The 25229-nt window shown below is 39.3% G+C and overlaps 1 protein-coding gene across 1 annotated transcript in view; it reads left to right on the top strand.

The window, feature by feature from the left end:
• LOC122802509 (gamma-aminobutyric acid receptor subunit gamma-3-like) overlaps positions 1 to 25229 on the top strand; it is a 934322-nt gene that overhangs the window by 410101 nt on the left and 498992 nt on the right. Inside the window, exon 4 of the mRNA XM_044072161.1 lies at positions 360 to 512. Coding sequence (XP_043928096.1) covers positions 360 to 512 — 153 coding nt within the window. The remainder of the gene's footprint in view (positions 1 to 359; positions 513 to 25229) is intronic.

Raw genomic sequence — 25229 nt, 5'->3', positions numbered from 1 at the left:
AATTGGCATACCATGTTTATTGTTCAGTCAGATACACTCAAATATTTTGTCTGTTTGGTATTTAAAGCTATTGTTTGTTTGTTTTTTATTTTCTTAGTGCAGTTAAAATGAGTTGCCTTATTAATATGAAACAGAAAAGGAAAGTTTAGTAAAACATTTGCATCAGGAATTATTGAATTCAATAACATATACCACCTGTATTGTTTGCTGTAGAAAATATTGTGTATTCTACAAAATGTGAATAGGATGCTTTTTGCAGGTTGGTACCCATTGTTGTCTTTTTATAAGTTATAAAACATTTGTTGTGTGTTGTCAGTGGCATAAATAGTTGCATCATGTATGTATTTTTTCCATTCTAGGCGATTATACTGTCATGACGATATACTTCGACTTAAGCAGAAGAATGGGATATTTCACGATTCAAACATATATACCTTGTATTCTAACAGTGGTACTCTCATGGGTGTCATTTTGGATTAACAAAGATGCCTCACCAGCCAGAACAGCACTTGGTAAATTTGTATGTTTGGTAATATTGCGTTAGCTGTTTTAAATGAAAATAAAATCTTATCGCATTCTGCAAATCTTAAGTAATGCATTCTCCATTCACAATGCTAAAAGGTTCATACCGGGCTTCATATTTTTTATTTGATATCTGAATATTATATGACTTTCTCCCATATTGCAGCACAAATTGCTAAATTTGCATTTTTTATTTGTCTGAAAAGTTTGCAGCCCTTGTTTTGTTGTGATTACCCTTTTAATTCACTTCAACTTTTGAGATGCCAAGTTATAACTCAGTAAGGAACAAACCCTGCTGAACCCAAATGGTCAGAAATTCAGCATGATAAAAAATGAGCATTTTTGCTAGCAGTAACAATTTTCAGTATCATGTTGGGGGGGGGGGAGTATTATCAAACTTGCAAGTGCTAACTACACAGTTGTACCAATATCAAAAAAGAAAATCTGTGAAACAAATGAATCCCTGCCATGAAACTGCACTGGCTTCATACAGGTACCAATTTAAATTGGAAAACTCCTGTCCAGTTTACTGTAAATACAATACAGTGAATGACTCATATTCTTAATGAAAAAGTATTGCCGATAACAAGTTAATGTCAGTAAGGAAACAAAATTATGTTTCTGGATTTATATAGACCTTAAGGAAAACAGGTTTCAGAAGCAAAGCAGTACACCTAAATTGGCAAATGTGCATTTTGCTTTATCTGAAATGTTTAGCCCCCATTTACAGTCCTTGGAAAACAATACAGGTTACAAGATTATATTTAGGATGCTAGTACTGGCATCTGTTTATCAGATGAAGTCAGTGGCATCTGTCTTTGATCCTCTCTTAATTAAGTTTGTTTCTTATTATAATTATTTTTTTCTTTGTTTTAATTTTGCCTATCTCAGACAGTCAACTGGATAAAGTAATACGCAATATCTTCTTCCACGTTGTTCCCATTTTTATCTGAATATCTGTATCTATGTTTGTCTATAGATTATATATATATATATATATATATATATATATATATATATATATATATATATGTGTGTGTGTGTATATATATATATATATATATATATATATATATATATATATATATATACACATACATACACACACACACACACATACACACACACACACACACACAGATGTGTATATATATATATATATATATATATATATATATATATATATATATATATATATTCTATGAACTGCTGTATGATCGTAGAGTTGGTATATCCATTCTTTTACACATCTGATGTATGATGAGAAAATCACACACACATGTAGATAGATACAAAGACAGATAATGTCATCATTGCACATGTGTGCATGTGTGTGTATGCACGTGCGCGAGCATATGTGTTTATACATGCATATGTGTGTAGTTAAAATTTCTGACCATGTGGGCATTTCCTAGAAGATTGATTATTTCTCTATAAATCCACTCTAGAAAATATTACTATTAATTTCAATTAATTACAATTAATTGTATGTGCTGTTTGCCTCTTGATGTAAAAGTGAGAAATGTCTTCTATATTTGATGATATTATGTTGTTTTACTTTGATAAAAAATAGTTGATGTTATGCATTGATCTAATATTTTGTTATGCAATGGTTATATCATTTCTTAAAATGTATATGTCTAAGGTCACAGCAGTTAATTATACAACATGTTTAATGGTATAAATGCTGAAAGACAATATATTTTATTTTATACAAAAATAACAATGTGGAAAATTACTGCATTGGTTTAACTTATTTAACATAACTTTGATTATTGCTTTATATGTCTTTCTTTTCTTTCTGATTATATTTGAATAGACCAAAAGATACTTCTGCTATAGCTGCACTTTTATCATGCATTCATAAATGTATATATTTATTTTGCTTACTTGTGTATGTGTTGTTTTCTTCTTGTTGGAAAATGAAAAAAATACTTATACTGAATGAGAAACCTGAAAAGTTACTTTACTTTACTTACTTTTTAATTTTGAAAGCCCATTATTCACATTTAAATATACTGTGACTCAAAGCTACAGGCAATTGTTGTCAAACCCACAAGAAAACAATCATATGACAATTTATTAACTGATGCTGGCAAGTGAATGAGTCAAGGTGAAGAAATTGGTTCATAAACACATGTACTGTTTCCTAGGTAACACAGCCTTATAAATTTTAACCAGGGGAATCATTTTGGTGGAATCTCCAAGTACTGAAAAACACAAATATGTGAACAGCTATGTCCTATTCATGATTCTTTAGTGTTTCAAAATTGGTTTGGCCAGGGTATGCTTGCTTCCTTTATTTAATGGGGTTACTGTGGTAACAGTTATTTGTTCTTTCAATGCTTTGATATGAACTTGTATCTGTGTACTATCTTAGTTTTGTGAACAGTATGTTTATTTAAGCTCAGCTCTCAGGTAAGTATGATTGACAGTCTGTTTTATATTGCCATTAGGACTGTTAGTCAGTTCTGCACCTATACTTCATTTCTTTCCTGTCCCATGCTTCTAGGGCGTTTACACTTTCTGAATTAATATGCTTAAAATGTGAGATGGTGGTGTTTTTTATTACTGTAAAGAGTTAAAAACACAAAAAGAAACATCTAGAGTTTCCATTGTGTGATACCTTAAACCTCTTGTGCCAGAGGCAACATGGGATATATGCAAATTACCCTTTAAGGATATCAGGTGTTTCTGCTAAATGGCAATTCTGAATGTCCATGCTTTTATCTAAATGGTAATTTGTTTTTAACCGAGTGTTTTTTCTCTCTGATGTTTTCAACCAGTTTTTTTTTCTGTGTGATTTTGTTTTTAAGCAATTGTTTTTCTGTCTGAGAAAAAATCATGGCCATACAGAACTGCCATTTAGTTGAAACGGTAATTTGCATACATCCCATGTTGCTTCTGACACAAGAGGTTTAAGGTATCATACAGTAGAAACTCTAGCATTGCTAGCTTTTTCTTTTTGTGGTTTTAATCAGTTGGCTTTTCTGTGTAACCTTTTTAGTGATTGTTTTAGATTACTGTAAATAGTGTATAATTTGTGTTGCATTCCTGATTTGTACTTTGTTTTGTTTTTATGCAAATTTAGTTATTTATTTGACTTGGGAATTTATGTTTCTGCTATTTGGATTTTTCCATTAATTTATTTTTTTTTTTCTTTTTGCTTCTTTTTTTTTTTAGGTGGGGCAGTTCTAAGTTTGCCTGTTTATCTATGGTAAATGATGTTTATGGATCAGTGATATATGTAAGCAGTTTGTAGTCCATCTTTTTGGAAGGGATATAATTTTAAAGGACTTTATGAAGAAATAGCAAACCTAATGCGTGGAGTCAGATTTTTGTTTCAGTTTTAGTTTAGCTATTTTATATATATATATATATATATCTACGTACACACATATTTATATCTATATATAGATACATTTATAAAAGATCCATGATGACATGTTGGTTTCCTCACAGTTGAGAAGCGTCAATATGTGTCTATACATGCATGCATCAGGTGCTGTCCCCCCATCTCAGATGGATGTATACTGATGTACACCCTTCTATGGGAACATAGCCCATTTGGAGGATGTGTTGATGTGCGTATTCAACCGTATCAGGAAGGTGCATGTGCCATAGGCAATCTGTGATGTGGTCACAGCCCATTGATTCTGTGTGATAGGCCTGGATGAAGGTGAGACAGTGCATTATCATGATCTGGCCTATGGTATTGACACAATCATCCATACAGGTATTGTTGAGAAACTCTCACACCTGGGGATTAACCCTTTCTTTACTAGATGGGTAACTGATTGGCTTACTGACAGAATACAAACTGCGAAAGTTGTTGAATCAATCTGAACCAGTACACCTGTCACCATTGGTGAACCCAAGGATCTGTGATTGGCCCTTTACTGTTTGGACTCTATTTCTTGACAGTTCCCGCTAAAAAATATAGCCTTTGTCTTACCAGGTTTGCTAATTCTTGCATATCGGGTGCAATCATTGAGTCCACCAATGATGATAACATACTACAGGAGCGGCTAACACAGACAAATGATTGGTGACAAAGCCACACAATCTACAAATAAAGGAAGAAATGTGTCTTGATATTTTCCTTCTGAAAAGTGGAATTCCATGTTAATTACAACATTGACAACAGTCCTCCTATGCTGAAACCAAGTGATGCAAGCACTGCGAACACAATCTGAACGTCCACCACCAAGTGTCCACAGTGGCATTGGAAGCCTATGTTGTGCACATCACATGTAATGTCATCATATTCATATGATAGGATTGTATGACAGTACTGTACTCAAAACTCATCAGAGCACTAATAGTGTATAATGCTCTGCAGCTGGAGACACCAGAAGGCATTCTCATTAAGGAAACACAGGGCCTAAAAAACAAGCAATGATGTATGTGGATAGACTGAAAGCCATGTCACTGTAATCTGTATCACATAGGATGAGGAGACTTCTACCTGGCCTGCAGGCCAGTCTCTGATGCTGCCCTGGTGGGAATAGTGCATATCCAGAAATGAGATATAGCTGATAACATCAGCAATGTGTGTTGAGGAGAATATGGTAATAATAGTGCCCCACATGCTGGTGTAAAAGGTGCTTTGTAATGTCAAGCAAGAGCACAAATACACACACACACACACACACACACACACACACACACACACACACACACACACACTTCAGTGAGGACAGAACCCATGCCTAAGTACACACACTACAGAACTCATTACTTTACGCAAGTGCCATGGCATAAGTCTGAATTTTACAAGACTGCAGGTCAACCTATAGTGAATGACATCGGCAGACAATGTCGGAAGGCCTGCATAGGTTCATAGCTTCACAGGTTCATAGGAGGTTACTAGCTTAATGCCTCTAGTGTGTTTACAAACCTAGCTGTTTAAAAACAAAAGCACCCTCATTAAGCATAGATGGATTGTTGTTTTTAGAAGAGCGAGTTTGTGAGCAGCACTGACTGGCCCTGTCCATGAGGTACATAAGTGCCACCCCAAGGGTAAATTTACAATCATCTATACAGTTGTCAAGGTTGCGCTTGAAAAAGTTCATTGAGCAGCACTGCTTCACATGCATGGGAGCCTATTACAGAGGAGTGTAAATCGTTGGGAGATATATCTGTCTCCCCAGCATATTCTGTTTATTTCACAGGCTATGTTGAGATCCCTGGAGTAAATTATTCTTATTCCATTTGATTTGCAGACTTCCAGCAATTCCAGTAGTCTGACTGCTCTGTAGGCCCAGCATAGGTGCCTGCATGATACTGAGCAGAGTGACAGGTCTTACAGTCTTTCCATGTATGTCATGTTCTAGAGGCCCTTGATTCTGCATTTCACAAACCTCTGTGCTTTCTCCATTTGCTGCAGGTGCCTGGTGAGTTCCAGCCCGAAAGGACCATTGTGCTCAGTTACTAGTTTGATAAGGGTAGAGTACAGGAGTGCTATGACCTAACTTTTCTTGGATGTGATGGCCTTATTTATGAGGTGAGTAATGTAGAATGTGTGTCAGACCACTATGGATGCATAGTGACTGAAATGTAGATTGCTATCAACATGTGTTCCCATGTCTCATAACACTGTGTTTGAGCTTAGAGAGGTGCTATGTATATCATAATTAGCAGGGGTATTTCATTTCCAAAGGGGACAATGAGGTATTGTTTGCTTTAAGGTTCACTCTGTGAGTTTGGCAGCAATCATTTGTCTGTGTTAGACCCTTCTGTAATATCTTACCATCATTGGAGGACACTATGACTGCATCCAGTTAACAGTCATCTGCAGACTTTGTAAACCAGAGGCCATCAACCTTTGCCTGGGCTTCAGAGAAATAGTTTCCAAACAGTTGAGGACCCAGCAGCGGTCCTTGTGGTATTCCACTGGTCAGTGGTCTAATGGTGGAGGTGCAGTCCCCAACCTTGACAGTGTGTGTTCAGTCAGTGAGTCAGTTGGCTATCAATCTAGTAATGTATGGGTTAATTTCCAGGTGGGAGTTTTCCTCTCTGATACATGAATGGGGGGTAGTGTCAAATACCTTGGATAACTCATCATAGGTGGTACGTCCTGCTATCCCTCACCCAGGTCTTTGGGGTTAGTATCAATAAACTCCACTATGTTTAATAAGAAAGATCTATCCTTGACAAAACCGAAATGGGTTAGGTCAAGTGTGTTGAAGGTCACCTATGTTCCTCTGGATAAGGTCCATGCTGATTCCTTCCCTAGACTTGCTGATACGGCTTTTTGGGCTTATGAGTCAATAATTCTAGTTCTGCATGTTAATAGATTGATGTGCATTGCATATCACACAACCTTTGATATTAATTTCAGTAGTGTAGGTGACATATGTGTAGAAAATGTACTGAGACACCAGGGTTGCAGTGCTTGGGGGGAGGCAACACATGGCTATATTGTAAATATGTGACATATTGTTAGATAGGGCCTTCAGTTTTTTATTTTTTCCACATGCTATTTCATGTCATAGACAGAAAATGGACAATAAACACCAGTAATACATAATAAAATTTACTTTACTACATAGCACAGTGAACAGCAGGTTTGTGTGGTGGTTGGCAATGTGTTTGGGCATGCAAAATACACATTTACAATACTATTCTTGTTTGCGTACAGCTAAACAGTGCACAAACATGAACCATATTGCTAAAGTTTGAGAGTTATTACTGAGTCTATTAAACACAGCTGCTGCTTAAGTGACTCTGGGGCAACAGGTGTAAATAATATTTGCACATTTCTTTTTGAGTCCAGATGATACTGGGTTTGAATCCAGGTGTATCTAATATGTTTAAATACTTTTAAATAAACATTGATAATGCAATGACATGAATTCTTTATAGCACATGTGCTGCTGTGTATTGGCATACTGCAACTGGGTAAAGTGGCACTGAGTGTAGGTAATTGCAGCACTTTGCCACTGCTCACCATCACTGTGCATTGGTGCATGATGAGCACCACTGAGCAAAGAAAGAGGCAAATAAGTGAAGGGATCCATTACTTTTTCTGATACCTATGTGTGTTGTGAGTGATTCTACTTTTTGACCAGATTAAAGGTGTTAAAATGGGGTACATAGGAAAATAGTGAAATGGGGAGCAAGCAAGGGGAAGAACAAAGGGAAAGTAGTACAGGAATGTGCAGGAGGAACGTAGAAAAGAACCATACCTATCCATTTCTGTAATAGTGTAAACTGAAAATATGTGCAGAACATTAACTGAATTTGGACTGCAACCTCCTCAAAAAGCGGTGACCCCAAAACAATCATATTGTTATAGCCAAATGGACCAAGTTGAGTGTGTCAAGAAGACACATGTGGGAAATGTAAAGCTATGTGCAGGATGATTTATTTATTTATTTTTTTTTGTGGGACAGGTGCCCATTTATTTTTTATCTGAGAGGGAGAGAGGAATGTTGGTAAAGAGATATAGGTATGTTTGCATGAGGTAAGTTGGGTAGGTGAGGAAGCATTTGCAAACTTACAAGACAAAAGATAGGAACAGTAATGGACACATTATGTTGTGAGACACCATGATTGGGGTGAAGGAGGTGACAACCCAGGCTCATGACCGTCAAGCTTAGAGACAATGACAATCAAGTCCTCACCCATTGGACTGTCATACTGTCACCTTACTCCTCTGGTGGCTGGAGTGCTAGATGTCTCCTCCTCCTCCTATGGAACATGAGGGAGAGCAGCCACTCTGTCCAGCATAGGCAACCATTCCTGGCAACTCTCTGTGGGTGATGAAATCACCACCTCTGCCACTGATTTTGGAGGGCAACACTGGAGCAGGCTCTGAATTAGGGCTACCTGAGGGTTCAGGTAGTGCAGGGCCAGCAGTGGCAGTGCTCTTAGGCTGGCTCCCAGATATGCTGGACATCTGTCCTGTAGCTGATGGAATAGGGGCAGGCTGATCCACTGTGACTGACCTACCTCGCTGCGCTGTGAAGCATTTAGTGATTTGGTACAGATGGATGACATGGAGACATTTTGATGACACATAATAGAAAATAATAGAAAATAAAAAATAAAATAAAAATACAAAAAAAAAAATATATATATATGTATATATATATATATATATATATATATATATATATATATATACATATATATATATATATATATATATATATATAGAAAAGTAAATAAAATAAAAAAGCATGATAAGGGGTGGGATGAGAGAAAAAAAGAGATAAAATTAGTACCATCATATGTAACATACAATGCATTAATACAATTATGCAACTCTTTTATCTTAAGTTTTACTAAGTATACCTCCTGACAGATACACACTATATTATAGATTGCTGCAAGTAATCCTTGAAATGTGTTCCAGTTATACAGATGACAGTTTACAGCAGGGCATTTGTACCACTGCCATAGTTTTTAATTTAATGTAAATATTATTTAAGAAACGACAGTACTGTATAGTTGTGAATTGAGGTATTTGTACCCACAACCTCTGACTAAAGTCTAATACTGGACTCTTACAATTGGTTTGTACTACTAACTAATGCGTACATAATTGCTTTTGCAGCTGGGATATGCATGCACAATTTGATACAACTCTATAAAATACCAAAAATGCTTTCTTTAACTTTTCATGCTACAATAACACTTCTCTTCTGCTGTGTACATTCCACTTGCTTCCATCAGTCTCTCCAATCAAGCTTCATGAGCCCGACCATTGAACTCATGATCACTGGCAGCTAGGGCAAGAACAGAAAAGAACAGAAGACCATTATGCATACCTGTCTTGCCTATATTAACCTTCCTAAGTCTTACAAGCACTCTCTTTAGTTCATACTAATACAACTGTGGGAGGTCTGCAGTCCTAAATTCCTCCAACCAACAGCTGAGAGTATCCCTTTTTCTCCTCTGTAGGTCATTAAAATGATGCATATATTTCTGTCCAGTGCACAGGATAAAAGTGGCACTGGATACATCCTGGGCCAAACTATTCCATGCCTCAGACTTGTACTGAGAGGAAGAATAGTCCCCCTGCAGAAGTCTTTGGCTGTGGTGCTTTATCAGGAGTCCAATAAATATCCTGGACTCCTGGACACCTCACCTCTGTGCCCCCAACCTGATACCTTTCCCACTAACACCAACCACATCTACTAGAAAACCTAGAGCAATGGAGAATGATGCTCTCCCACCAATTTCAGTTATTGAGGTTACTGAGAGTGCACAAACCAGAGCAGCACATTTTCATGATGGTAAGCAGAGAGCAGCAGTGCCAAGCACTGAGGAATTAAATAATTGCAAATGGAAAGTTAATCTGACAATTAGCCTTAGTTTGAGGGGTGTCTACTGATGTTGCCTGGAAATACATATTGGAAATTGGAAGGCAACTATTAGGCGGTGCAATGACCTGACATTTATTTGTACCTTTATAAACTAGGAACATTTATTTTTACACTAAGAGATTCAAACCTAGGCATAAGAGACAAAACATTTTCCTCCACAACATTTATCTCTGCCACAGAAGAAGTGCTGCACAGACATAGTCAGGAATCATACATAAATAAGAGTAACAGTATGAACTGTTACACATCTATGTGTGTGACTAGTTATTGGCTATAGAGCCTGCTTTGTATGTGTCTCAGGCAAATCTGAAGCCCATGCAAGTCCAGATAGCAGAATTATACTTACAGATATTTAGTACACAGTATACCATTAGCCATACATCTAAAAACATGATAATGGTGTTTCTTCCCTCATACATATAATTCATTTCCACTCCACTAACATGTTATAAGTGAGAGTGAATATAATGGGAAGTGGAACAACAGTAAAGGTGTATGGAATAGCCTGTATTAGTAACCAGAACCATTTATATGGCAATCCTACACTTACACCTAGTGCCACATGAAAGTTGAAATAACACTTCTCTGTGTTTGAGGTCATAGTTATAAATGGCACTGTCACAACAGTAAAAAAAAAAGGTTGCACACCCTGTACTAGAACACAGGACCATCTGTACTCCAGCCCTACACTTACAACTGGTGCCACAGGACTAGTTACATAACATTCCCTAATTTACTAATCATTCATAAGGTCTCTATGTTAACCACCATGCAATGCCTCTTAGCAGATTTGTATGGTACCCAATATAATTAATTTAATGCGTCCAGTTTCTTTTTTTGGCTTTCTGGGTCCTGGCTGCAGGTGTCCTGTCTGGCTCCTGGGTGGTCCAGTTATCCAGTGGGTGCACTGCTGTGCTTTGCACAAGTGAGATAAGCACAGCCAAATGTGACATCCATGTCCTCCATTCCTGTGACTGCAGTAAGAGCCACATCACACAAACACTGCCACCCCCAAAAAATAATAAAATAAAAAAATAATAAAAACAAGATAGAAATGGAAAAAAAAGAAAAAGAAAAAAAGACAGTTGAAATGAGGAAAATCAGTCAAGAGAAAGTAACAGTCAACTGCCTGTCAGGTGCCAGAATCCACCACATAACGCACACACTTAGGTCCCTAAATACAGTAACAACTATGACTCTGTCATTGTACATATGCGTGTGAATGACCTGAGATGTACCTCCCTGGACTACATGAAAAGAGGCATGAAGGAGCTCTTGGATTATGTAGCCCAGGCAGGTATGGCCCTAGCCCTGAGCAGCATCTTAGCATTACCCAGAATGATGCCACAGTATAAGCAGAAAATTATTAATTTCAACAATTGGCTAAGTTTCTGGTGTCATGATCCAGTATCTGTCTGCCTGGGATAACATGACTGACAGACCTCGATGCTTTGCCAGAGAGGGCCTGCATCTGTCACCCCTGGGCTTTTGGATATTAGCCTAGGCTTTTGCCACCTCTATAGTGCCTTTTTAGGCAGTGTTCCAAAGACCAAATTACTACCATAACAGCTACAAACAAATGTAATCTGAGGGTAATGCTGCTCAATGCTAGAAGGCTAAATCTCAAAATGCACTCACTCAAAGCACTCCTTAAAATGAAGAACATCGACATTTGTGCCATAACAGAGACCTGGTTCAAGGCAGCAGAAAGCCCCCCTGCACTACCAGGCTATAACTCATTCCACACCTTTCGGCCCCAGAACTTGGACCGAAGCTCCAAAGACAGTGGTGTTTCCATATTCTTAAAGGATGTGCACACCTCCAGACTAGTAGCCCAACATAACTCATCTGAAATACTTCAGGTGCAACTAACATTGGGTAAGACAGCGATTCAGGTCGTAGCCGGGTATAGGTCCTAAACCATGTCCCAAGACTCACACTCCATGTTCCTAAGCACCCTGGAGAATATTATGGTCCAACCTAACACTCTCATACTGGGTGACTTCAACTACCCCTCCATTAACTGGGAAAACTGCTCATGTACCAATACACTTACCCAATATTTCCTGAAATTCATTAATTCCAATGCCCTTGACCAGCTCGTTCTTATCCCCACTAGAGGTAGCAACATCTTTGATCTAGTCATTACTGACATGGGCGACTGTTGCTCTACATCAATAGCCATCTCCTCCCTGGTTAGATCCAACCACAAACTAATCACCTTGGAAATCCACATCCCTCCCATCCCAACCCCCACAAAGGTAACCACCATGAAAAACTTCTACAAAGCTAACTTTGTACTCCTAAAAACAGAGGTGGCTAACTTCATGACACCCATGCCAATGGAGATCAGTTTCATGACCACCGAATCATACACCAATGCATTGTCCAAACACGTACACAAATGCATGAATCTTGCCATACCCAACAGAACCAAGGCGCTCTCCTCCAAAAAAGTAAGCCGATCTGGTGGTCCCCTGCCATAAACAAACTCTACAACAGAAGGAGTAAACTGATGTGGAATAAGGTGAAGTCCCAGTACTGGAAAAACTCCCTTATCAGCCTCAACAAAAAGTTGAGATCTCCTCTTAAGCTGGCTATGAAAACAGATTCGCAACAGATAGTAAAGAAAAATACAAAGCCTTCTATAGTTATGTAAAGAATCTCCATGGCAATACCCAGATTTGTTCTGAGCTATTGTACAATGGTACCTCCTATACTGAGCCAACAGATATTGCCAATATACTGGCTGACAAATTCAGTGCCAACTTTAAGCCCCCCCAAGGGACCAGTCACAATATCAGTAGATTGCCAGGCACCAAGTATTACTGCTACATAGGTTAAAACAGCAGTGTACAAAGCCAACATTACAAGTTCTATTGGACCTGACAATATCCCTGGTTGTGTTCTACATGAACTACAGAGTGAACTGGCACTTCACCTGTGTGCTCTGTTCAATCACAGCCTCACCTCAGGCTTTGTCCATACCAGATGGCACACTGCTACAGTCATCCCTCTCCACAACGGAGAAATGACTACAGACTTTGGGAACTATCGCCCCATTAGCCTGATGAGTCTGATATGCAAAGCTATGGAACACATCATCATGGACCTAATAAACAAAGATATAGGGAATCTCCAGACTCTGGATCCTGCACAGTTTGGTTTTGTGAAGGGTGGATCATGCCTGCTCAACTTGGTCAACTTTTCTGAGTTAGTCACCAGAGCTGTAGATGAAGGCAAGGTGGTTCATACAGCCTACCTTGATATGGCCAAGGCCTTTGATACCATTCCTCACTCAGGAATCATAGAAAAACTCAGTAAGCTAGACATCAACCCTATATCAATAGGCGGGTTGCAAACTGGCTCACAGGTAGAACCCACAGTGTGAAAGTAGCTGACTACAACTCAGACTGCCAGCCAGTCATGAGTGGAGTCCCACAGGGTTCGGTCCTGTGTCCTCTCCTGTTTGGTATCTACTTCTCTGAAGTCCAGGCCAACGCGAAGGGACTATGGCTGACAAACTTCACAGATGATTGCAAGTTGGGAGCTATTATTAACTGCCCGAGTGATGTTAACATCCTACAGAAAGGTCTCACTGAGACCAATGACTGGTGCCAGAACCATGGCCTTAAGCTCAATGCCAAAAAATGTGTCATCATCCCATTTGGGAAAACCCGGTTCCCATGAATTACCGCATTGATGGTAGTCCACTGAACACAGAAGGCGTTATAAGAGATCTGGAACACAGGTTGACAGCAACCTCTCTTTTGACCACCACATTGCCACTGTGGTCAGAAACTCCTTCTATGCGGCACATCTCATTAATAAGGGTTTTGCATCCAGGAAGAAAGAGGGCATTGTCTCCCTCTACTCTTCCCTCATTAGGCCAATCATTGAGTACAATGCCCCATTTAGCATGTACCTCACTAAACACCTGCAACAACTGGAAAGGCCACAAAAGTACCTCAGAAAGAGGATTCTAGGCCTTAAACATTTGTCTTATATGGACAGACTAAAAAACTCCAACTATTCTCTGTCTCATATCACCTACTTAGAGGCAATCTCTGCTTGACTTACAAAGCCATGTCTGACCCAGCTCTGTTAGAAATGCTACAACTAAGGAAATCCCAATCTCTCCACACCACACACTCTGAAGACCTCAAGGTCATTACCACAACCATCCAAACATGCTGGATGGACAGGTTCATAACCCAGAACCTGCCCATGCTATGGAATAGACTTCCCATACATGTCAATAAAGCACCTCACTGTCTCTCTTTAAGAGAAATCTCGATGAATGGATAGGAAATAGAAAATTCACCATGGGGATCACTCCAGTAGCTTTACTCAACAGAGACACTGGGTACTAAGGTCAGGTGGCATGATGCCAGTGTAATCCTATGGGCTAGGCTTGTAAAGGCCCCAGGGCCATTAACCTGGTACACACCTATAAACCTATGAACATACACACTAGAAAATGTTGGTTCACATAAGATATGTCTAAATAGATCTGGATTTGAACTCTCACTCCATTGAACCTTCAGAATACACGAAGAGTAGCTTATCCCTCTTTGCCACACAAACAGCTTTGCAATAAGGAACTGAAATAATTCTGCACTTAACCAACTGCAGCATCATTTACAGCAATACAAAACCATATAACTCTTATTTGTACATTTATCATTTTTGGATGTAGTGCTTTGCTCTAAGTGATCACACAACCAGGTATAATTAAAGTTTGCAAATATATATCTTTGTCTTACTTCTCTGTGTTTTTTGGTCATTCTTCACTTATCTGACCAGTAATCTGAGACATGCACTCTGTAAGCCATGCTATATCATTGGCCTTAAAATTTGTGAGGATATTAAATGGAAATAATATTGTATGCATTTGCCAACAAATGAAGGGGATGCTGGATGTTAATGAATAGAACCTCTGAATTGTGTGCTGCTTACTTACATTTCAACCTTACATCTAACACTTTGTAGGTATAACTTGACACACCCACTGGATGTAGGACAGCCTGCAGTGCTGTTGTGCTTTTCTTCTCCCAAGCATTAGTCATTCACAGTTGCAATCCATTAAAAACAAATACCAATGGACTGCCTGCACTATGTTTACATCACCTACACAGAGCCAAGTAATTGGGATTCAGCAATTCTAATCAGTTCACATCTCATTTGCATCTTCACTGTGCTAATAGCTCTGAATCTATACTAGATAAAAAATAAATTCTGTAGCTAGACAAACTGAATATAAGGAGACTTTGTTATGTGGAGAAAACTGAACAGAGGCTATTACTTTGGGGTATATCTGCAGAAAGGATTACTGAGCTTGCAAATGTATGCTTGCATTTTGTCAGCTACATACTGCATGTGCTAGAATGCAATTAAGAAAAAAATATAAAGCAAAGGCTTTTAGACTTTTATGTGTATGCATTAGTTAGAAGTGTACTGATACAATGGGCATGTTTGTCAATGCACTTCATAGATGTACATGATTGGTAATATCTTAAAATGGAATGCACTGTGATAAATATGAACAAATGTTTCAGGAACAATTTATTTGATAGCATGTTTAGTATTTCAAAGATGGTTTGTTAGCAAAATCTGTCATTTGCCTGTTCTTTGAGGGGGGGGGGGAGGCAAAGCTGCATTTCTGTTATGGCACAAACAAGGATATGTTGCTATTGTAACTCTCCTTTTTTTGCATACAGCCTGTTTTCATATTTCAAATCTCTAGACTGTTTTATGTTTTGATCTGGGAAAAGATATTTTGTAATTATGTGATACTTATGTGTATTATCCTTCTGTTGTCTTTTAGGATACCTAGAAATATGCCACCAAGGTGTCTTAATCCTCAAAGACCACCCTTCACTGATATTGAAAATAAAGGGATCATCAATGCTTTTAGGCAACATGGTGCCTTCCTGCTTGAAAGGGGATGGGGAGATACAGCATGCAGAATGTAGATTTGGCAGCAGATTGTGGAAGATATTAATGCCATGTGTTGCCACAGCAGGGCATTTGAGCAGTTGCAGCATAGGATTACTGACATGATCGCATCTGCACAGAGGACTGCAGCTGTGGTGGGCAGTGATCGGATGGGTACTGGCAGAGGGGCTGCTATACAGCCACTACTAACACCAAATGAAGAGTTCTTGTCCACTGTCAGGGATCCAGCCAGCACCCAGAAAAGTGCAGAACAGCATGTCCTCAACATCGATGCAACAGTTTCAGGCACAGCAAGCATGTCCCAGGAAGAGCTTCCAGGTAGTCTTTGGTATCTCAGTTGTTGAATACTGTTGCTTAGTAAAACAATTCAAATCAATACATTACTTCTGTGTCAAAATACTTTTTTGGGGGGGGGTAATTGAAGAGTGCTATAGTTAATAACACATTCTGATTGATTACCTTAGGTTGGAGCTGTCATCCAAGATCTTCTTGAAAATATAATTAATGGCTATATAAAGGGGTAAAAGTATTACCCCTGTGTTACTGTTAATTGTGATGATGTTACCTTTACCTTTTGCTTAACTTCTTCCAGGGCCATCTGGATAACCTCATATGCAGATGATAAGCCAAACATTTTTATGTCAGTACCGATGAGCAATTTAAAGAAATATTTTAGTGTATGATGTTGATGTCTGGACGGTTGTGTGTGTTACTGTACTGTCTAATAGTGGCAGCACTGTTGTTATGTTAGCATATATTGGAGTGCAATAGTTTAGGTAATAATTGTTCCTGTGTTTGTTGCTTTTTATCACAGGTGATCCTGACAGTGGAAGTGTGGGACTTCTACCACCTGATGTTAGTGTATCAGCAGAGTCTGATGATAGTGGCCAAACAGAGGCACAGTCATGGGGGCAGAGGTTGAATCTGACACTGAAGTTGATATGCAGCCATCCCCTGCAATTTCACTGGACATACCCAGTAGTCCTATGCCTACCCATACCAGTGAGCCCTCAGATATTGGACAGGTGGATGGAGAGGCCATTGATCAGGGAAGTGTGACTACTGCAATTACAGTGCCTGTTGACTCTGGCAGTAGCCAAAATGTGGGTGAGGTGCCATGTAGGAGGGTTTTTAGGGGTGCTCGGAGAAGGCCTGCTGTCCCTCCTCCACCTGATCCAGGTGTCTCTTCCTGTGCCACTCAACATATGTTTAGGGCTGTCATGGAGGCACAAGCACATTCCCCTAGGTAATCCAGAGAAATGGTTATGGTTGTAGATGTGGCACAGGCTAACATGCATAACTGCCTCCACTGTGTTGCCATTTCAATGGATCAGATGAATGATACATTAGAATGAGGGCTGTCTGTGATGGAATGTCTGTTGGGAGGGGAATGGCATCCTCATTGGTGTAAGTCAGTTACATCATCTGCTGTTAGCCAACATGGCTTTTCCTAATCATGCTCCGATAGTGGCAGTACTTCCACTACTGCATCATTGGATGAGCTGTCCACACCCAGAAGTAGCAAGCCATAGGGTCATGGTCCTGGGCATCCTTAGGAAGGGAGCTCATACAGCAGACATTGGTCATGTTCAGTTAACATCAGTACATCTGACTGTGGGTGTAGAAGTGCCAGTGCAACTGCTGCCAGAGCCAGTTCTCATGGCTGAGGATGACAACAAAGAACTGACACCTGTACCATGCACAGCTCACAACTGTCTGTCATACCAATATGTAGAGCTAGCACAGAGCTTGGATGTGCTCATGCAGATACTAAAACACCAATCTCATCTAGAGGATCCCTGCAGACACAGATCAGTTACAAGGTTCAGCCGTGCAACTAAAATTCATTTTTGTCTCATTGGCTATTTGTTATTTTATTCAAATGTCTGCTTGCTTCTTTTTCTTACTCACACATACTCGCCGACCTTTTGAGTCTGCCTAGGCTTCCTGCCCCCCCCACCACACACACACAACACCATGTGCAAGTGATGATAACTATGACATATCCCAGTTTTGTATCTTTTGGATTTAGGGATACATAAGCTTTGTATCTGATGCTGAGGGTGCATAGCTGACTTAATCGTTAGTATATCTGCATTTGAGATGTTGAACTAGCAATTGTACCTTTGACCTATATTGGCCTTAGAAAGTTAGACAGTCGATAGCATCAACATTTCCTAACTTTATTGTGAATGATCTTGTGAGGGTTGTGAAGTCTGAAACTGCAATGTGTATCATTACTTTCTAACTTCTCCCTTTAATGATTTTCTAGTACAAACGTATGGTGCTAAACTGAGAGCATGCAGTGATCATCAGTACTTTTGAGAGGTATGACTGTGTGAATCTTTGATACCTGAGACCTACTACTTATGACTGGACACAGATACATCAAATAAGTCTCTGCTGTCACATGTTAAAGTCATTTCTGTATGAATCTCCCGCCCTTTACTTGCTTACAGTACCAAGTCATGAAATACAAGGCTATGCTACTCATTCATATTATTACACAATACACTCCAGGTTCAGGACTTACCTTGTAAAGGCAGCAGTTGCAACAGGGTTAGCTCAGGGCTGGCTCTGCCTGATGCAAGCAGTACACAGCCAATACATGGATAGGTAAAGTTTGTGAGAGTTGCCTGGCATCAATGTTAGTATATGTATGTGCATAGGAGGAAGGATTTAGGCCCTTAAGTGGTGAGTGACTGTGCTATGCATTGTCTCTCAGCCAATGCAATGGCATATTGAGCATGCCTACCTCTGCCTACACCCACAGCCACTGGAGGTTCCCTCTCTTACTCCTTATCTGCGTGTGGCTGTGGTGACCTTGTCATTAGTGGTGGGATTTGTGCTCCTTCCCCATGTTGATCCTGCTGAAGCTGTTTTCTCAGGATGATGTTGTGTAGCATGGCACATACTGTAAATATCTCAGTACCTGTCCATGGATTGTACTGCAGGGCTTCCCCAGATGTATCCAGGCACCAGAACCATGACTTCAGCAGCCCAGACACACACTCTGTGATATTTCTGGTTTGAGAATGTGCCTCATTATGCATTCTTCAGCAGGTGTGTGTACATTTCTGATAGGTGTCATCAACCACAGTTCCAGTGCATAACTTGCATCCCTCAGTAAATTGACCCTGTGGGATATTCCCCCTAGCAAACATCTGATACAGTTGGGAGGTCTGCCAGATATGTCAGCTGTGCTAACTGCCAGAGTTGCCAGCACATGCATTCAGGATTATTCTCTTGGCATTACAAATGACTTGACAGTTAATAGAGCAGAAGCCCTTTCTATTTATAAAGAGTCTACCCTGTTCAACTGGTAGTGTGTTTGTTTCTATATGTGTGCAGTCTATGGCACCCAGTACTCCATGGTAGTGTGCTACACAGTAGAACTCCTGCATATTTCTGGCCCTATCCTCAGGAGTACAGGCAAAATATATATGGTCACTGACATCTTGGAGCATAGCATTCAGGAATTGATGGAGGATCCAGGATGCTGACAGCTCTGACACCCCCCAACATGCACCCTGTTGGTCTCTGAAAGTTACCTGTAGCTAAGTGCTACATATACCTTTGTCTCCACTGGGATGAGTTCCCCTTGGTTTGCCCTGGCTCTCAGTTGAGGATGACAGAGGTTGCAGAGTTCCTGTAGTGTGTATGTATCTGTTCACCCAGGAGTACTCTACAATTTCCACATCATGTAAGTTAAGATAAGTTAAATGAGATCTGAAAATTCATCTCCATCTTGCCTTTCGTCTATTAGCAGCAGCATAGACTTCAGCCAGTTGCACATACATATGAATTAAAGCAACAGCAGCCCCTAACATTTTTTCCATGTAGCCTAGTTTCCAAGGCTGTATTCCAATAGGATTTGGAATCTGCAGGGAAAAAAAGCACTGTCTCTACACGGTTGCTTTATACCTTGTTGAATAGCTCCTCCATCTTGGATTTGTTGTTTATCATACAATTCAGCTGCTTATGCTATAGTTAGCATGCCACAGTGTATACCGTGTATGCCCAGCACTGCAAGTCGCTTAAGAAATTCAAAATGATGCGCTACATATGCACATGCTGTAAATGGACCATGTAGGCTTTGAGAAAAATCAACAGTGAGCACGCAGCATGGAGCCACGACAAGGACTAAAGCCAGCTGAATTTATTAAGCCACAATAAATAAGTATAAAATAAAATACATTGAGAGCTTTCATCTTTCAAATATAAGAGTTCATCAGAACATGTAAGCAGCACAAAACATTTTTATAACTCCCTCCTTCACAAGACAACCCATCCAAAAATCCAAACAATTAATTCCAATTTCAAATAAATCATTACCTAATTTAAAAAAAAATCTTTTAAAAGGCTTAGTTAATTTAAATAATACAATCTTTAAACAATAAACAACACAGGCTTGTCTAAGATTGCATACAGTCAAATAGTGACAAAAATAACATCCTTGTGGTAAAATTTAGATTTACAAAAAAAGCTCACGTTGTACCATTGAGCCAAGGAGCTTTTGTATTTCATAGTTTCTTCTGCTGCATGGTCACATGCCAATGGTTTGGTTTTAGTTGTTTTAAAATTCAGATTTAATATTTCTAGGAAAATCCTAGCAGTCCCTGGAAATATGTGGGATGTTATTCACCATGGACTTCAATTTCTTGTCAGCATAAATCATATCTTATAATTTTTGCTGCACACATTTTCAGGATATTAGTGATGGAAATATTATTATTCATTCCTGGGGATGTCCCTTCATCTAGCCTGAGCTGCTACATTAAATCTTGGTACTCAAGTCTATTCTACAAAGAACATTTGAGGGGGCTGGGAACAATCTGTTTGAGTACATAAAAATAAAATCTACTCTGGGTACATATCCTAGAATATTTAAACAAAGCATTGTTTTCATTCTCACGTTCAGTGTCATATATATGTTTGTAAATATGCTTTTTGACTGATCTTTCAGTTTTACCTATGTAAAACCCAGTGCAGCTCTGGCATTGTACTAGGTATACCACCCCTTTGTTATTGCAATTAAAGTGTCCTGATGGTTTGGTCCAGAATTCACTAGCTTACAAAAATATCTGTCCCTCATTATTAATAAACTCACATTGTTTACAAGCTCCACATTTAAAAGTACCTAACCTCTTACAATTCCTCTTCCTGTGGCTGAACTTATTGGAATTCTCTAAGAATTCCTTGTTGTTCCTGTTTCTTTTTTTAACAAAACTAGGGGCAATGGGGTAAATTTTCCTTGATCCCTGGGAAGCATGTCAGTACTTCCCAGTGCTTCTTAATAATATTCTCAATTTCTTTGAAATAAGTATTGAATGTATATATAAAAGCATTATCAGGATCAAAGTCAAAGGTATATGTAGAGCCACAAGCAATGGTATCAGTGGGCTTATCCAAAATGGGCTTACATTTTTTGCCTCATTTCTGAACTATCTCTTGCTGTGTCTTGTCAATAAGCTCTCAAGGTTAACCCCTCTCCAAAAAAGTTCACTGATGTACTTGATCTCAAGTAAAAAGTCACTATAATCTGAAGTCATTTTGGCAGCAATGATGAACTGCCCTTCAATAATGCCGCTTTCCTGATGGAATGGATGTTGACTTAGGTAGTAAGAATAGGAATTGCAAAAGGTATCCTTCCTGTTTATCTTGGACTGAAATCTACCTTGCAATCTATCATTATACAGCAAAACATCCAGATGTTTCAGTTCCTCATGGGAATTAGAGTAAGCAAATCTTAAAAAAGAGGTCATTTTCCAGTATAATCAAAAATGTCGTCAATTCTTGCTCAGACCCCTTCCATAATATGCAAATGTCATCTAGAAAATGAGTCTACAAATGCTAATGAGATGCAAAAGTTGAATTAGAAATGAACTTATTTTCACAAAAATATAAAACTAAATTTGCATAAATGGGGGTGCAACTAGCCCCTATGGCAATGCCTTGAACTTGTTTGTAAAACTCCCCATTAAAAAACATAACATTTTTGTCCAAAATAATTTCCAGAAGTTCCTCCACCAACAAGATAGCCGAACTAGATTGTTCATGGTTTTCCAAAAATAACTTCCTCAAACCACTCAAGTCCAATTCTGTGTGGAATCCTAGAAAATAGGTTCATGATGTCAGTGGTGACAAAAATAACATCCTTGTGGTAAAATTTAGACTTAAAATTTCTAAGAAAATCCCAGGAATCCCTGGAAATATGTGGGATGCTATTCACCATGAACTTCAATTTCTTGTCAACATAAATGGCTAGGGGATGGATCATTGATCCCCTTTCCAAAACAATGGGCCTTAACGGGAGGAGGGGGTCAGGGATACACTTGTGGACTTTAGGTATCCCTAATATCACAAAGATGAAAGAACCATGAAGAAGTCAAATAATGGTCTATCAATCAAACCCTGCATAAGATGATCATACAACAAATAAGCTATCTTGGTATACAATATATTAATTTAATTCCAAGAAATAATAGAATATTTGACTTCATTATTCAAAATGTTATGCATCAGGGATTCATAATAAGTACTGTCCATGACAACAACCCCCCCCCCCCCAATCAGGTTTCATACTTCTGTTGGAGGGATTATTAGAAAGGTTTTGCAATAAACTTTTTTCTTCTGTGATTAAATGATACCACTTCAATTTACTTTGCTTATGTAATTTCTTAATATCCCTCTGAACCAATTCCTTGAAAATATGTAACCCTGAATGAAGGGTTGGGTTGTAAATGCTTTTCTTCTTAAACATGATATCTTGACTCAAAATGGGATTGTCAGAAAAATAATTGCCAAATCCAATTTTCTAACAAACAATTTCACATCTAAAAGCATGTTAGAGAAGTCAAAATACTGAGAGGGGAACAAACTGAAAGCCTTTCATAAACAAGCCAAAATATCTCTCATCAACAACCAAGTCAGTATAATTGAAACATGTTAAAATTTCTGCATGCTATCAAAACCCCTTGATGGGACACAGTCATTGAATCCAAATTGTCATTCATTTCCTTGCTCTCCACCCTTCCATTCTTCCTCCCCCCATGCACTCCAGTGTTCCTCTGATAGGAATGTTTCTGGATCAGCTTAAAGGGAAAATTTCTATAGGCGTCTATATCACATAATTGAAAACACTATTCAGCTAACATCTATTCATCAAATCTAAAACAGCAAATGCTCCTTTCATCGAACCGACATATCATCAAAAATTTTCCCAGGGCAAATAGTTAGCTGTCCAACATGCTGAGCAATACGTACTCTTCTAAAGACAACCACAAAACATTCTATAGCTATGTCAAAAATCTCAATGGCGACACTCAAATCTGCTCTGAGTTACAGCACAATGGCACTAAATATACAGAACCAACTGATATTGCCAACATCCTGGCAGATAGGTTCAGTGCTAACTTTACCCCTCTCACCCCCTAAAAGGCCCATCTCTATACCAGAAGAATGCAAAGTTCCTGTAATCACAGCTGCACAGGTAAAAACCACACTCTCCAAAGCCAAGAACACAGCATCCATGGGACCTGACAACATCCCAGGCTGCGTTCTACATGAACTAGAGAATGAACTGGCACCCCACCTAAGCACCATGGTCAGTCATAGCCTCACCTCAGACTTTGTCCCCACTGAATTGTGCACAGTAACAGTTATCCCACTCCACAAAGGGTGAGCCACCACGGACCCTGGGAACTACTGCCCCATTAGCCTAACGAGCCTTGTCTGCAAGGCCATGGAATGTATCATCATGGAACTTATAAACAAAGACATTGGTAAACTCCAAACTCTGGACCCCACCAAGTTCAGGTTTGTAAAAGGCAGATTATGTCTCCTAAATCTGATTGACTTCTTTGAAGCAGTCACCAAAGCCGTAGACGAGGGTAAGGTGGTTCACACAGCCTATCTAGATCTTGTCAAGGCTTTTTACACCATCCCCCACTCTGGAATTATAGATAAACTCACTAAACTAGGTATAAATCCCTATGTCACAAGATGGGTTGTCAAATGGCTCACTGACAGAACCACACTGTGAAAGTAGCAGACTCCAAATCCGACTTCAGACCAGTGACAAGTGGAGTACCACAGGGTTCAGTCCTGTGTCCTCTCCTGTTTGGTATCTACTTCTCTGAAGTACAGGCTAACACAGAAGGTCTTTGTCTAATGAAGTTCACAGATGACTGCAAACTAGGAGCCATAAGTGAAACTTCTAACGATGTGGACATCCTACAAAAGGGCCTCACTGAAACAGATGCCTGGTGTCAAAGCCATGGCCTCAAGCTCAATGCCAAAAAGTGCATTGTCATCCCCTTTGGTAAAAACTCTGCATCCATGAGCTACCACATAGGTGGTAGTCTACTTAACACCGAAAGTGTGATAAGAGACCTTGGGACACAGATGGACAGTAGTCTCTCCTTTGATAATCACATCACCACAGTAGTCAGAAAATCCTTCTATGTGGCACACCTCATCACAAAATATTTCTCATCCAGGAAAAAAGAGGTCATTGTTCCCCTCTACTCATCACTCATTAGACCTATTACAGAGTACAACGCCCCTTTTGGTATGTACCTCACGAGACATCTACAACTGGAAAGGCCGCAGAAATACCTCACAAAGAGGATTACAGGCCTCAAACAGATACCCTATGCAGACCGTCTCAAAAAACTTCAGCTTTATTCAGTTGCATATTGCTTACTCAGAGGCGATCTCTGCCTAACATAAAAAACTATGTCAAACCCAGAGCTGTTGGATATGCTCCACATAAGGAAATCCCAATCCCTCCAAGCTACATGCTCTAGGGACCTAAACTTTGTCACCACAATAAACAGAACATGCTGGAGGGATAGATTACTGTCCCAGAGACTTCCCATACTCTGGAACAACCTACCTATCTATATCAAACACAGCTCCTCATTGCCACTCTTCAAGAAAAATCTTGATGGTTGAATGGGAAATATGAAATTCACCCCAGGTATCACCTCTGTGGCTCTGCTCAACAGGGGGACAGGAAAATAATTTTCTTGGGTGGCGAAAGCCAGAGTACCTTTTTGGCTAGGTTTATATAGGCCTTAGGGCTGATAGCCTAGTACCTACCTATGAGCCTATGAACCTATACAGTGCAGTATATCAACCCAACAAATTGTGGGGCTGCACGTCCCACTTATATATACCATCTCTGAAATCGCACTACAGTGGAGAAAAGGGAAATTTCCAAACATTGGACAGCTAATTCTTTGCTCTGGTAAATACGTTTGCTGAAGTGAACATTCGATAAAAAGTTGTTTGCTGTTTTGGGGTTGATGAAAAGGTGTTCGGTGAATAGTGTTTTCGATGATGTGATATCGACCCCTTCTATAGGGGTTGGGGCCAAACTGTCCATAAGTTCCTGTTCAACACCATCAT

This window comes from Protopterus annectens, chromosome 5.part0, assembly GCF_019279795.1.
Source record: "Protopterus annectens isolate FY-2018-M chromosome 5.part0, PAN1.0, whole genome shotgun sequence".
Lineage (NCBI taxonomy): Eukaryota > Metazoa > Chordata > Ceratodontiformes > Protopteridae > Protopterus > Protopterus annectens.
Note: the sequence above shows the minus strand (reverse complement) of the source record. Positions and strands in the feature narration are given on the sequence as shown.